General features: G+C 38.7%; 1 protein-coding gene and 1 long non-coding RNA gene across 6 annotated transcripts in view; one reads left to right on the top strand and one right to left on the bottom strand.

Moving 5' to 3' along the window:
• The window catches only part of LOC102404834, a 36,767-nt gene that overhangs the window by 14,252 nt on the left and 6,372 nt on the right, over positions 1-16,143 (top strand). The gene's annotated exons all lie outside the window — the stretch shown is intronic.
• The window catches only part of HEPACAM2 (HEPACAM family member 2), a 52,980-nt gene continuing 51,212 nt past the window's right edge, over positions 14,376-16,143 (bottom strand). For all 5 annotated transcript variants that reach the window (XM_006078332.3, XM_006078328.3, XM_044946432.1 and 2 more), the window contains one exon: positions 14,376-15,043. In XM_006078332.3, the coding sequence (XP_006078394.2) occupies positions 15,040-15,043 (4 nt within the window). In that variant the 3' untranslated portion in view covers positions 14,376-15,039. The remainder of the gene's footprint in view (positions 15,044-16,143) is intronic.

Consider the following 16,143-nt stretch of genomic DNA (forward strand, 5'->3'; position numbering starts at 1 on the left):
ATGGAGGAGCCTGGTGGGCTGCAGTCCATGGGGTCACACAGAGTCGGACACGACTGAGCGACTTCACTTTCACTTTTCACTTTCATGCATTGGAGAAGGAAATGGCAAGCCACCCCAGTGCTCTTGCCTGGAGAATCCCAGGGATGGGGGAGCCTGGTGGGCTGCCATCTATGGGGTCACACAGAGTCAGACACAACTGAAGCGACTTAGCAGCAGCAGCAGCAGATGCTTTTACAGGTGATTTCTGCCAGACATTAAAACAATAAACAATACTAGTTGTGTATAATCTTTTCCAGAAAACAGAAGCTTAGGGAACACATCCTGACTCACTCTATGAAGTTAGCAATTGTCGAATACCAAAACTAGACCAAGACATAAGAAAGGAAAATTGCAAACTAATATCTTTCATGAACACACATGCAAAAATTCCTCAAAAAGGTATTAGTAAATAAAATCCGACAGTCTTTAATAAGAATTATACATCACAATCAAGTAAGGTTTATTTCAGTTATGGAAGGTTTGTTCAACATTTGAAAATTAATGATATCCACCCATCAGTGGGTTAGAGAAAAAAAATCGTATGATCATGTCAGCTGAGTAAAGGCAATTGGCAAAATCTGGTTTTTCCAGTAGTCATGTATGGATGTGAGAGTTGGACTATAAAGAAAGCTGAGCGCCGAAGAATTGATGCTTTTGAACTGTGGTGTTGGAGAAGACTCCTGAGAGTCCTTTGGACTGCAAGGAGATCCAACCAGTCCATCCTAAAGGATATCAGTCCTGAATATTCATTGGAAGGACTGATGCTGAAGCTGAAACTCCAATACTTTAGCCATCTAATGTGAAGAACTGACTCATTGGAAAAGACCCTGATGCTAGGAAAGATTGAAGGTGGGAAGTGAAGGGGATGACATAGGATGAAATGGTTGGATGACATCACCAACTCTATGGACATGAGTTTGAGCAAACTCCAGGAGCTGGTGATGGACAGGGAAGCCTGGCATGCTGCAGTCCATGGGGTCACAAAGAGTTGGGCACAACTGAGTGATTGAACTGACTGACTGAACACCTTTCATAATAAAAACTCTCAGCAATCTAAGAGTAGTGGAGAAATTTCTCTGCTTGGCGAAGAACATCTACCAAAAAACCTAGAACTAATACCATACTTGGGATTCCCTGGTGGCTCAGATGGTAAAGAATCCCTCTGCAAAGCAGGAGACCTGGGTTCGATTTTTGGGTCCGGAAGATCCCCCTGGAGAAGGGGTTTTCCCATGCCAGTATTCTTGCCTGAAGAATTCCATGGACAGAGGAGGCTGGTGGGCTGTAGTCCATGGGGTCACAAAGAGTTGGACACAACTGAGCAACTAACACACACACAAAACCATACTTAATGGTAAGAAACTGGATGCTTTTCCCCTAAGATGAAGAAAAAGGCAAAGATGTCCTCTCTTACCATCACGCTTGTTTAAAAATGCATGGAGGTCCTGGCTAGTGAATTTAGACAAAAATTAAACCAATGGTGTACAGGTTAAGTAAAAAGAACTAACACTATTAAAACTAATAGGACTGTAATGTAGTAACACAGACAAGAGATAATGGTGACCTGGATTGACATGATGGTGGAGATAGAGAGATGATGGATTTAAGAAGTAGGAAGTAGAAGCCACAGAGCTTGAAGATGGATTAAATGTGCATAATGAAGGAGAGGGAAACATCAAAGACGACTTTCAGCATTTGCTGTGTGCAGCAAGGTTGGTGGTGGGCCATTTATAGAACTGAAAGAAGACAATGGAAGAATAAGTTTGGAAGGAAAACTCATGAGTTAGGTTTTGCTTAAATAGAGATTGAGGTACCTACCTTCGAGATCTCTAAGAAGTGAAGAAATACATATTTTTTACATGTGTCCTTGGAGCTCAGAGAAAGTACTGGGCCAGAAATTAGGGTTTGTGAATCATCCGTATATAGGTGGTAATATAAATTATAGCTATAGGGAATTTCCTAGGAAGATATTAAAGAGTGAGAAGAGAGTCCAAGACTGAGCTATGATATTGAATGGTCAGGAAGAGGAGGATGAGCAGCGAAAGAAACAAAGTGCCTAGAGAAGGTGGGGGTGGGGGAACCATGAGTCATGAGAGTTTCAGGAAGGAAGCGTTGGTCAAGGGTGTTGACTACTGTTGAGACACTACTATGAACAATGGAAAAAGTCCATGTTTAGCAATCCGGAGGTCTCTAGTGATTTTATAGGGAGCTGTTTTAATAGAGTGATGGGGGCACAGACCAGACTGGAGTGAGTTTAAGACTGAGCAGGAGGTATGAAAATTGTAATAACAAATATATAAATTAAGAGGCTTGACTGTGAAGTGAGAGACAGAGATAGGATGATATTTTGCCAGAAGTGAGGAGGTAGAGGATGTGGGTTTGAGCGAGGAATTCTTATTATTAGTTTGGACATCACACATGACTGTACTTTAAAACTGGTGGGATACATCCCACTGATTGGAAATACAGAAGAGAAGGATAATGGATGGTATAAAGCTGGTGAGCAGGTAACAGGGGTAGATGCCAAAGCAGAGGTAAAGAGATTAGTTTCCTCTATGATAGAGAAATGCAGACCAGGATGGAGGCCCACGGAAGTGTGCATTTTTTATTTTAGAAAGAAGAAAGAGTTTCCACGTGGAAAGAAGTTATCCACTTCTGTTTTCTCTGCAAAGTACTGATTTTGTCTTATTTATCTTGATTGGTGCAGAAAAAGAAGAAAACAATTAGCACATTTATAAGTTCTATTTTTTAGGCACATAGCTTCTTAGTTTTGTGGGTTATCGATTTTGTTTTTGGCATGCTATTGCATACTGCAGTTATATTATCTCTTTAGGGTTCTGACAGTTTCTGAAAGACTTGAAATCTTTCTAAAAGGATACAAATGATAGAAATTACAACTAAAGGTAATTTCCTCTTTTTTTTGATATTTTAAAATGGCTGCATCATATACCATCTCATATATGACTTATAATCATTTGAACATTTAGTTACTTTAATACTGCACTAAATATTCTTATACATGTGTCTTTGTGTCTCATCATTTCTTAAACATGGATTACTGGTTTTGTTGTTGTTCAGTCACTAAGTCATGTCTCACTCTTTGTGACCCCATGGACTTCAGGATGCCAGGCTCCTCTCTTCCACTATTTCCCAGAGTTTGCTCAGATTCATTCCACTGAGTCAGTGATGCTATCTAACCATCTCATCCTCTGTTGTCCCCTTCTCCTCCTGCCTTCAATCTTTCCCAGCATCAGGGTCTTTTCCAATGAGCTAGCTCTTCAGGTAGCCAAAAGTATTGGAGCTTCACTTTCAGCATCAGTCTTTCCAATATTCAGGGTTGATTTCCTTTAGGATTGACTGGTTTAAAGAGTCTAAACTGGATTAAAGAGTATAAACATTTTAAAATCTCCTAATGAATATTGGGAGATTTGCCCTCCAGAAAGATATTCTATTCATTTAGTGAAACCCAGAGGGCAAAATATAATAGAATAATAAATACTCTAATTTAAAATCAGATTAGTGTTCATAATACATAGGTTTTATACTTTAACCTAACACTTCTGATTTGGAACCATAGGTGGCACTAACAGATCAAGGAATGGAACCACTTTCAGAATCCCAGGTTGGAAAGGATTTGTATGGACATCTCAGCCACCCACAAGCTATAAACAATTCTAGAAAAATAATCCTTCCTGTTCTTAACTTACCTATAAATCAACTTGATTGGACATTCTAACTTATAGTATTAACTGTCGTATTTGAGACTGTGTAACAATGCAAGCCTCTTGGCATTTATCTTGTCTAGTCTGTGGACTAGGCCTCAGCATGCCATTTGCAAACTGTTCCTAAAAAGACCAATTGTCTCTGCAGAAGCTTTCATTCTTCTGTTTCCATAGCTTTTGTTTTCTCCATAAAGAAAACATATAGTAAAGTGAAAGAAAGTCAAAGTATTAGTTGCTCTGTCATGTCTCTTTGTAAACCCCATGCACTGTAGACCACCAGGCTCCTCTGTTCATTGAATTCTCCAGGCAAGAATACTGGGGTGGGTTGCCATTTCCTTCTCCAGGGGATCTTCCCAACACAGGGATTGAACCCACATCTTCTGCATTATAGGTGGATTCTTTACCACCTGAGCCACCCAGGAAGTCATAAACTGGGAAAAGAAATAGGCACCCAAGTCCAGGAAGCAAGGAAAAATGACTCTCCAATGTTATCAAGAGTTCTGAGCTTCAATCTCAAAGGATTGGATTATTATTGGAAACAGTTGCCTCCTAACCATGGTGTCTTCATTAAATATACAAAGCATGCTGCTGCTGCTAAGTCGCTTCAGTCGTGTCCAACTCTGTGCGACCCCGTAGACAGCAGCCCACCAGGCTCCACCGTCTCTGGGATTCTCCAGGAAGAACAGTAGAGTGGGTTGCCATTTCCTTCTCCAATGCATGAAAGTGAAAATTGAAAGTGAAGTCGCTCAGTCCTGTCCGACTCTTAGTGACCCCAAGGACTGCAGCCTACCAGGCTCCTCCATCCATGGGATTTTCCAGGCAAGAGTACTGGAGTGGGGATCCACTGCCTTCTCCATACAAAGCATAGGTAATCCTATTCATTACAATTTGAAACCATATATTGTATGTCTTTTAAAGTGCATATAATGGAATGGATGCCACAGAGGACACTCAGAAGAACTGGTTATCATGGGGGTGTGGTCTCTGAAGTTGCCACCACCTATGACGACTGATTTTTGTAGAATTTAAGGGATTGACTGTTTTGAAGCTTCAGAAAGCCTCTGCCATAAACCTAAAGTGGAATTCTGCTTCAGGGAAGAAACAATCTGCCAGTTTACGCCCATTGTGTGGCGAGCAAAAGAGTTGTCTTCTCCCCTAGGAGTATATTCAAATGAGAAAGTTCTCAGACACAAACAAAAACCAAATGAATACTGTCAGCTATCCATATATGGGGGTTCTGCATCCTGAATCCAACCAATCATAGATTTAAAACACTAAAGAAAAAAATTCCAGAAAGTTCCCCAAAGCAAAACTTCAATGTGCCTTGCAGACAACTATTTACACAGCACTAACACTGCATTTACAACTATTTACAAAGCATTTATGTTTTGTTAGGTATTATAAGTCATCTAAAGAAGATTTACAGTATAGCGGAGGAACTGAGGTGGATGAACCTAGAGCCTGGCATACAGAGTGAAGTAAGTCAGAAGGAGAAAAACAAATATCGTGTATTAACACATGTATATACGGTCGCAGAGTCGGACATGACTGAGCGACTGAACTGAACTGAACTGATACGGAATCAAGATTGCTGGGAGAAAAATCAATAACCTCGGATATGCAGATGACACCACCCTTATGGCAGAAAGCGATGAGGAACGAAAGAGCCTCTTGAACAAAGTGGAGTGAAAAAGCTGGTTTAAAACTCAACATTCAAAAAACGAAGATCATGGCATCTGGTCCAATCACTTCATGGCAAATAGATGGGGAAACAATGGAAACAGTGACAGACTGTATTTTCTTTTTTATTTTTTAACTTTACAATATTGTATTGGTTTTGCCATATATCAACATGAATCTACCACAGGTATACACGTGTTCCTCATCCTGAACCCTCCTCCCTCCTCCCTCCCCATACCATCCCTCTGGGTCATCCCAGTGTACCAGCCCCAAGCATCCAGTATCGTGCATCGAACCTGGACTGGCGACTCGTTTCATTTACGATATTATACATGTTTCAATGCCATTCTCCCAAATCATCCCATCCTCTCCCTCTCCCACAGAGTCCAAAAGACTGTTCTATACATCAGTGTCTCTTTTGCTGTCTCATATACAGGGTTATTGTTGCCATCTTTCTAAATTCCATATATATGCATTAGTATACTGTATTGGTGTTTTTCTTTCTGGCTTACTTCACTCTGTATAATAGGCTCCAGTTTCATCCACCTCATTAGAACTTATTCAAATGTATTCTTTTTAATGGCTGAGTAATACTCCATTGTGTATATGTACCACAGCTTTCTTATCCATTCATCTTCTGATGGACATCTAGGTTGCTTCCATGTCCTGGCTATTATAAACAGTGCTGTGATGAACATTGGGGTACACGTGTCTCTTTCAACTCTGGTTTCCTCAGTGTGTATGCCCAGCAGTGGGATTGCTGGGTCGTATGGCAGTTCTATTTCCAGTTTTTTAAGGAATCTCCACACTGTTCTCCATAGTGGCTGTACTAGTTTGCATTCCCACCAACAATTGTAAGACGGCTCCCTTTTCTCCACACCCTCTCCAGCATTTATTGCTTGTAGACTTTTGGATCACAGCTATTCTGACTGGCGTGAAATGGTACCTCATTGTGGTTTTGATCTGCATTTCTCTGATAATGAGTGATGTTGAGCATCTTTTCATGTGTTTGTTAGCCATCTGTATGTCTTCTTAGGAGAAATGTCTATTTAGTTCTTTGGCCCATTTTTTGATTGGGTCATTTATTTTTCTGGAATTGAGCTGTAGGAGTTGCTTGTATATTTTTGAGATTAGTTGTTTGTCAGTTGCTTCATTTGCTATTATTTTATCCCATTCTGAAGGCTGTCTTTTCACCTTGCTTATAGTTTCCTTTGTTGTGCAGAAGCTTTTAAGTTTAATTAGGTCCCATTTGTTTATTTTTGCTTTTATTTCCAATATTCTGGGAGGTGGGTCATAGAGGATCCTGCTGTGATATATGTTGGAGAGTGTTTTGCCTATGTTCTCCTCTAGGAGTTCTCCTCTAGTTTCTGGTCTTACATTTAGATCTTTAATCCATTTTGAGTTTATTTTTGTGTATGGTGTTAGCAAGTGTTCTAGTTTCAATCTTTTACAAGTGGTTGACAGTTTTCCCAGCACCACTTGTTAAACAGATTGTCTTTTCTCCATTGTATATTCTTGCCACCTTTGTCAAAGATAAGGTGTCCATAGGTGCATGGATTAATCTCTGGGCTTTCTATTTTGTTCCATTGAATGTTATACTTTAATTTAGTAATTTAACTGATGAGGAAGTTACCATAATACCTATTTTAACGTTGAACAAATCTAACCACCTATTGGACATTAATGTAAAATCCTGACATAGAATTTGATTTAAAACTTCTCAAAATAAATTCATTAAAGCAAGTTCCCTGTGAAAATATGTAAGAATGAAAGCTAGCATAATAGCAGGTGCAGTCTTTACATTTTATTAACCATAGAAGATACTTTTTTTAACGAGTCTAATAGAGACATTAACTGTGCAAAAGCTGATGAGATTTACAGTCTTAAATACAAGCACCAATACAGAAACATATGTGTCAGTTCAGTTCAGTTCAGTTGCTCACTTGTGTCCGACTCTTTGTGACCCCATGAATAGCAGCACACCAGGACCCCTGTCCATCACCAAGTCTCGGAGTTCAACCAAACTCACGTCCACTGAGTCGGTGATGCCATCCAGCCATCTCATCCTCTGTCGTCCCCTTCTCCTGCCCCCAATCCCTCCCAGCATCAGAGTCTTTTCCAATGAGTCAACTCTTCACTTGAAGTGGCCAAAGTACTAGAGTTTCAGCTTTAGCATCAGTCCTTCAAATGAACACCCAGGACTAATCTCCTTTAGGATGGACTGGTTGGATCTCCTTGCAGTCCAAGGGACTCACTCACTCTCAAGAGTCTTCTCTAACACCACAGCTCAAAAGCATCAATTCTTCAGCACTCAGCTTTCTTCACAGTCCAACTTTCATATCCATACATGACAACTGAAAAAACCATAACCTTGACTAGATGGACCTTTGTTGGCAAAGTAATGTCTCTGCTTTTTAATACACACTATCTAGGTTGGTCATAACTTTCCTTCCAAGGAGTAAGTGTCTTTTAATTTCATGGCTGCAATCACAATCTGCAGTGATTTTGGAGCCCCCAAAAATAAAGTCTGACACTGTTTCCCCATCTATTTCCCATGAATTGATGGGATCAGATGCCATGATCTTCGTTTTCTGAATGTTGAGCTTTAAGCCAACTTTTTCACTCTCCTCTTTCACTTTCATCAAGAGGCTTTCTAGTTCCTCTTCACTTTCTGCTATAATGGTGGTGTCATCTGCATACCTAAAAGTCCATTAATTCTACACTTAAGAGGATCATTTCTTTATGTAAGCACAATCTCATTTATGAATTACACATGATATGTAGTTTAGGATCCATCTACATTATGCTTATAACTGCATGCTGCTGCTGCTAAGTCGCTTCAGTCATGTCTGATTCTGTGCGACCCCATGGACTGCAGCCTACCAGGTTCCTCTGTCCATGGGATTTTCCAGGCAAGAGTACTAAGACTGTATTTTCTTGGGCTCCAAAATCACTGCAGAGGGTGACTGCAGCCATGAAATTAAAAGACACTTGCTCCTTGCAAGAAAAGCTATGTCCAACCTAGATGGCATATGAAAAAGCAGAGACATTACTTTGCTGACAAAGGTCCATCTAGTCAAGGCTATGGTTTTTCCAGTAGTCATGTATGGATGTGAGAGTTGGACCATAAAGAAAGCTGAGTGCTAAAGAATTGATGCTTTTGAACACTGTAGTGTTGGAGAAGACTTTTGAGAGTCCCCTGGACTATAAGAGATCAAACCAGTCAATTGTAAAGGAAATCAGTCCTGAATATTCACTGGAAGGACTGATGCTGAAGCTGAAGCCCCAATATTTTGGCCACCTGATGTGAAGAAGTGACTCATTGGAAAAGACCCTGATGCTGGGAAAGATTGAAGGCAGGAGGAGAAGGGGACGACAGAAGATGAGATGGTTGGATGGCATCACTGACTTGATGACATGAGCCTGAGCAAGCTCTGGGAGTTGGTGATGGAGAGGGAAGCCTGGCATGCTGCAGTCCATGGGGTCACAAAGAGTCGGACATGACTGAGTGACTGAACTGAACTGATATGGAACCTAGAAAAATGGTACTGATGAACCTATTTGCAGGGCATGAATAGAGATATAGACGTAGAGACTGGGCTTGAGGACACAGTGGGGGAAGGAGAGGGTGGGACGAACTGAGAGTAGCGTTCCCATATGCAGATACCTCGTGGGAAGCTGCTGTGTTACACAGGGAGCCCAGCCTGGCGCTCTGTGATGACCTAGAGGGGTAGGAAGGGGGCGGGGTGAGAGGAAGGTTCAAGAGGGAAGGGATATATGTACCTGTAAAGCTGATTCATGTTGTACAGCAGAAACGAACACAACATTGTAAAGCAATTATCCTTCAATTAAAAAAAATTATTAATGTAATTCTGTAAAGCAATTATCCTTCAATTAAAAAATAAATAAAAAATGTATAGGGGAATATTGTGTAGGTTATGCACAAAATACATTTTATATAAATGACTTGAGCAAGTCTTTTAACTTTCTGAGTATTTGTTCTTTCATCTATAAAGCAGCCATGCTTTTTTCTAGCCCACAAGGTTCTTGGGAAGATCTATGTGGGTAATAGTTGTAAAAGTATTTGTAAACTTCAAGGTTAACATGGTAATTCCACTAAGAAGTGTATCTGGTAAATGAGAAGAAAGGAGAGCATCAGTGTTACATCCAAGTGCTGTGTCTTATTTCTGTGTACTCATTAGAAAGAAATCTCTGTTTTCTTACTGCCTTATGAAACTAAAACAAACACATTCATATATATTTGAACATGAACTTTAGAAGAATATATAAAAATGACATATAAGTTCACAGGGATGATAGAAGCATACAGAAGCAGAAAATTACAAGTTTCTGAAAATAAGTTAAATCTTTAATAACATATAGTAAACTATATGCCATGCACTGTGCTATCATACAATTTTATTAAACAGAACTTTATAGGGCATGTGATTTTGTAAAATTTAGGCATCACATGAACCTTCTTGGAGTGTATGTGTGCAGTTCACGTTAACTGAAATTGTCTTATTAATATGGAAGTTCTCAAATGAAAGAAAAACAAGGAAAATTGTTTTATTCATAAGGATTTTAATTTTTTTGCTTAAAAGAGTATCAGTAGGATATACTCTTTCAAAATAATAAGCAGGAGGAAGATGATTCTCTTCCAAGTTAGAAGCATGAATATAAAGTTAAAAATTTTAACAACAGCCATGATTATGTTTAGTAATAAGGAAAGAACTTTAGGCTGTATTCTAAAGATTAATTTGTTAATTAGGTGAACATCTGGGTTGGTTCATCACTTCCCTTGATTAATTTATGAGATTTTCATCCCCATTTACTGAAAAAGCAGTGAGTCATCCGGTGTTACACACCAGTGACAGCAAAAGTTAATTGGATTCTAGATCCTTTCACATTTCTCCCTTTAGCAATTCCTTGCCCCTTTGAGTGGAACCACACGCTCAGAGGGTCTGTGTGTTTTTGCGTGTGTGAGAGACACAAAACTGAGAAGAATTACAAGTGATTGAAAAGTGAGTTTCAAAAAGATAAGAATATGTGCTTATATTTCCCTTGGTTGTGGCAAGAAAATCTGGAGGGATACACAGAAACAGCCAAACCAAAACCCAAAACCAAACACTAATAAAAAAAGTTTTCTTAATGCATACTTTTTATAGGATTTTGATTTGTGAATCATGGAAATGTATAATTATCTATTTAAGAAAAGGCTGTTTGATGTTATATTTAAAATTCATAACCAATAAGGACCTACTGTATAGCACAGGAATTCTGCTCAATGTTATGTGGAAACCTGGATGGGAGAGGAGTTTGGGGACAAATCGATACATGTATAGGTATGGCTGAGTCCCTGCTCACTTGGAACCATCACAACATTGTTAATCAGCTATTAAAAAATAAATAAAAAATAAAAATGAAATAAGCTACAAGATATATTGTACATCACAGGGAATATAGCCAATATTTTATAACTATCAGTGGAATACAATCTTTAAAATTGTGAATCACTCTGTTGTACACCTAGAACTTACAATATTGTACATCCATTATACCTCAATAAAAAATTGTCATTTTGAAGCAAAAAAGAAAAAGGCTGTTTAAGACTGTCCATGTTTTAAAGTGTCCCAAAGTTTGATCTATGAACAGGAACACAGAGATGCAGCAGTAGCTTATTGTAGTTAGAATCTTGGTGTTGGAGAAGACTCTTGAGAGTCCCTTGGACTACAAGAGATCAAACCAGTCAATTGTAAAGGAAATCAGTCTTGAATATTCATTGGAAGGACGAATGTTGAAGCTGAAGCTCCAATACTTCAGCCACCTGATGAGAAGAACTGACTCATTGGAAAAGACCCTGATGCTGGGAAAGACTGAAGGCAGGGGGAGAAGGGAACAACAGAGGATGAGATGGTGGTTGGATGGCATCACCGACTCAATGGACATGAGCTTGAGCAAACTCTGGGAGTTGCTGATGGACAGGGAGGCCTGGCGTGCTGCAGTCCATGGGGTCGCAAAGAGCCGGACTTGACTGAGTGACAGAACTGAACTCCAAGTGAGAAGAAACATGGTCTCTGGAAGGAAGAGCATTCAAGCTTGAGAAGGAGAGAGGCGGATGGACCTGGGGTGACGGGGTGGCTGGGAAAGCTGATCTGCTCTCTCCTAGCCCTACAACAAGACTGCAACCTTTCTTCAGCTCTGACAACTACAGATTGCATTTGGTTTAGAGGCCCCTCCTTAGACATCGTCCTGTATATGCCACATGATCTCAGGGATATAAAACTATTCTCAGATGAAGGGGAATTCATCATACTAGTCATTAACCTCATTTCTTTTTTCACATTGCCTTTTTGTAAACTCTCATTTTTCTTTCATCCTGTTTTCTTTATCACCTTTATTTTGAGGGGTATATTTTATCGTTATATTACACATTTATATGAGCTACCATAAATCCTTTCTGGAACTGGAGGGAGTAGGAATAAACATATGCATGACTAACCTGAGAAAATTCTAACAGGTTATTTTTCTGGGAGTGAAATTACAAGTGTTTTCGTATTTATTTTTTTCCAGATTTATTGAGATATAATTGACATATAACATTGTGTACGTCTAAGGTGTGGTGATTTGGTACATGCATATATTGTAAAATAATTACCACAATAAGGTCAGTTAACAAACACATCCACCACCTCACATAATTACATTTTTTTCTTTTGTCATGAGAACGTTTCTGGTCTACTCTCTACAGGTGATTTTAATGGCTTTATGGTTAGCCTTCTGCATTTCCAAGTCTAGATACACTTTTAACAATGGGCATAGATTCCTTTTTTAATTACATAATACCTTTTTTTTTTTAAACCAAATGTAGAAGAAAATAATTGTGGTAGAACTGATGGACTTTTCTAGCAGAAAAATATATAAGGCTGGTAGAGAAAAAAGAGCAGGAAAGAATGGGTAAGTTGTAGGACTTAGTTTTCCTTTCACCATGTGCTTCTACGAAAATATAAGAGGTATAGTATAAATACAGTGGTTTATTCGAAATGCATTTTAAAAAGAAATGCTATTGTTTTTATTCTGAAAAATTTTGTTTTTTATTGCAGTTAATTTACAATATTGTTAGTTTGAGGTGTACAATGAAGTGATTTTTTTTCAGTTTCTTTTCCCTTTTAGGTTATTACAAAATATTGAGTAGAGTTCCCTGTGCTATATAGTAGGTCCTTGTTGGTTATCTATTTTATATATAGTAGTGTATATATGGAGAAGGCAATGGCAACCCACTCCAGTTCTCTTGCCTGGAAAATCCCATGGATGGAGGAGCCTGGTAGGCTGCAGTCCATGGGGTCTCTAGGAGTCGGTTACGACTGAGTGACTTCACTTTCACTTTTCACTTTTATGAACTGGAGAAGGAAATGGCAACCCACTCCAGTGTTCTTGCCTGGAGAATCCCAGGGACGGGGGAGCCTGGTGGGCTGCCGTCTATGGGGTCGCACAGAGTCAGACCCGACTGAAGCGACTTAGCAGCAGCAGCAGCAGCAGAGTATATATGTTACTCCCAAACTCTTAATTTAGTCCTCCCCTTCCTTTCCTTTTAGGTAACCATAAGTTTGTTTTCTATGCCTGTAGGTCTATTTATGTTTTGTAAATTAGTTCATTTATATCATTTTTTTAATTCCATGTATAAGCAATATCAAATGATATTTGTCTTTCTCTGGCTTACTTCACTTAGAATGATAATCTCTAGGTTCATCCATGTTGCTGCAAATGACATTATTTCATTCTTTTTTCGTGGTCATCTAATATTCCATTGTATATAACTACCCCATCTTCTTTATCCATTCATCTGCTGATGGACATTCAGATGCTTCTGTGTCTTGCCTATTGTATACGGTGCTGCAATGATCATTGGGGTGCATGTATCTTTCAGAATTAGCATTTTCTCCAGATATACGCCCAAGTGTGGTTATGCTGGGTCATATTGTAGCTCTATTTTTAGTTTTTTATGGAACCTCCATATTGTTCTTCATAATGGCTACAGCAATTTTCACTCCCACCAACAGCGTAGGAGTGTTCCTTTTTCTCCACATCCTCTCCAACATTTATTATTTATAGATGTTTTAATGATGGCCATTCTGATCTTTGTGAGGTAATACTTCATCATAGTTTTGATTTGCAGGAAATGCTCTTCTTTTCTTTCTTTTGTATAAAATAATAGGCCATAAGACATAGCTTGAAGTTGGACAATTTTGTCATAGTTCTTTTTTAATAGTTGGAAGGTGAGTCACTGCATGGACTTAATGTCACTGATGTCATTTTAAATTCCCCAGTGCTGTATATTTAGACTGCTTCTACCTTTATTTAGCCAGAATGAAATCCTAAAGAGTGGCACTGGCAGGTCAGAGTATCTGTAGCCAAAGTCAATGGATATAAACATTTGTCTTTCATCTTCAAGATCTACAAGGCTTGGATGACTGTTCCGACCCCACTCCCCAGGCCTCACTGTGCCCTACAGCTATCCGTGCTGCTCTGCAGACCTGCTTCTCTCTGGGCTGCGACCACCTTTCCTAAGCAGGGTTTCTACAACAGAATTCTTGGTAGTTTTATCTGGTAACTTTTATCTAGCAGTCTTGCCTAGTGCTAACTGGTATCTGAATCAGTTGTTTCATTTGGGAGTTATAAAACAGTGTTTTTAAATTCTACCATTTGGTTTATGTTTTTGTTTTTGCTTTTTTTTAATAGAGCAATATACAAGGAGAATTCACAATGCAATAAAGTAAAAATTTCAAGCCTGAAAAGTAAATAGCCATGTGAGAGCAAGAGTCTTTTTTTGGTAGCTCTCCATGATGCACAGTGGGGAAAAGGGATCAAAAAAATCTAATTCTATAATGTGAATTTATGTGAGATTTTTACTCTACAAGACAAAGAATCAAGGCTATATACAAGCAAAAGCATAATAATTTATTTGAATCCACTGTTCCTTGAACAAAAGTAAAAATCAGACTTTAGTAAGTCATTTCCTTCAGTGTTTTACAAGTCTTTTAAAAAACTCCATTGGTGACTGACAACCTAGGAGAAGGCACACTCTTGCTTTTGTGACAATCATCTTTATTATTCCATGGTACAAATAGCAAGAAGGAAATTTGGGAATGAAAATTTGAAAGTGTAGTAATTTAAAATTTAATAAAGCCTGCTGAAGATTTTACAAATAAAAGTTTCCACACTTGTAGGTTAGATATGATACTGTCGGTGCTGAGGAAAGGGAAAGTATAGATTAGAACTAATTGAGCTTTGTAGGAAACATGATACAAAAAAGGTAATTGGAAAGTCCCGTCCTTTTCTCTCTTCTGTCGGCACGATAAAGACTGTCCAGTGGGAACTCCTGCCCCACCACGCTCCTTTGCAGCACAGTGCATTGTGGGTATGCCGGAAAATCTGCAGTCAGACTCTTATAAATGCCTTTATTCTGTGTTAAAAGGACCAGTGAGTAAGAGGCATCTGGCTTGATTTCTCCACTGATTCCAGATGAATATACATTTCCACCGCTTTCCTCAAAACGTGCATTCCTTATTTCACTTAAATGCACTGCTTTGCCTGTGAATGCTTACCTAGTGAAGAGACATGCAAAATGTTCTACAGATTTCCAGGTCTACAGGTTGAAGAACCCTAAATTCGTTCATTCCCTTCTACAGCTGCAAATAATGAGAGCTTTGAACTAGTTCAAGAAAATTACATTTATAAGTCAACAAGTATAAAGAGTAAGCCATCACTCAATTCTGTAGATAATTTCTTTTTGAAACTAAAAGGTTGACTTACGTGAATGTCCTATGAGCAAGTTGGGTTTAAAACAAACTGTGCCAAGAGTGTTTAATGAGGTCGACAGACAGCATTTAAATAAATGCAGCCATGAATTCAATAAACAAATGACCGAGTACTAGAATATGAACACAGGCCAACTTACCAATTTGTTAAACACCAGTTCAGTTAGGTGATAGACACGTGTAGTAATGAAAACAACACTGCTAGAATAATAGTCCAAGAGCCAAAGGAAAAATATTTTGGCTGTGTTTCTATCTCAGAACCAACTGTCAAATAGAGGTAAAGAAAGCAGTAAGTTACAGTTCTTTACTCCAAGCTGGGAATGCTGGAGATTCACTACCTGTAATACTGCATTATTCATGAAATGGATCTCTGAATTTAATTGGATCTAGAGAATAAAACCATAGGTAATAAGGAAAGAAAAATGATTTATTCATTTCCTTTCCCTAAACATAGGGAATGTTTATTCTATTGAGGAATACTTGTTCTACTAAGGATTACTGATCTTCAGTTAAAACAAGCAAAGAGGAGCCCACTAAGCTATGAAACCTTTAAAAGACTATGTCTTATATTTAATCTATATCCCTAGTACATAGTTAATGACCTGGAGATGTTTGTGGTTTGACTATAAAAAAAATACAAGTGCAAAACAGTTTCTGATGAAATAAAAAGAAAATATTCTACCTGCTTGTTTTTTAAAATTTAGAATAGGTAGCTACATCTGTATTCAAGGAAAACAACAGTTTAAAAAAATGTTGGCTCCCCTTTAGGATGAGCCGGAAGAGAGAAAGAAGAGAAAAAATTTAAAAGCGATGCTAGAGAGGAGGGAGACAGCCTTAAGAGAAAGAGAAGGAAAGAGAAGGCAGATTCAGAGAGGGAAGACATCTCA

Source organism: Bubalus bubalis, chromosome 8 (assembly GCF_019923935.1).
Source record: "Bubalus bubalis isolate 160015118507 breed Murrah chromosome 8, NDDB_SH_1, whole genome shotgun sequence".
Classification (NCBI taxonomy): Eukaryota; Metazoa; Chordata; class Mammalia; order Artiodactyla; family Bovidae; genus Bubalus; species Bubalus bubalis.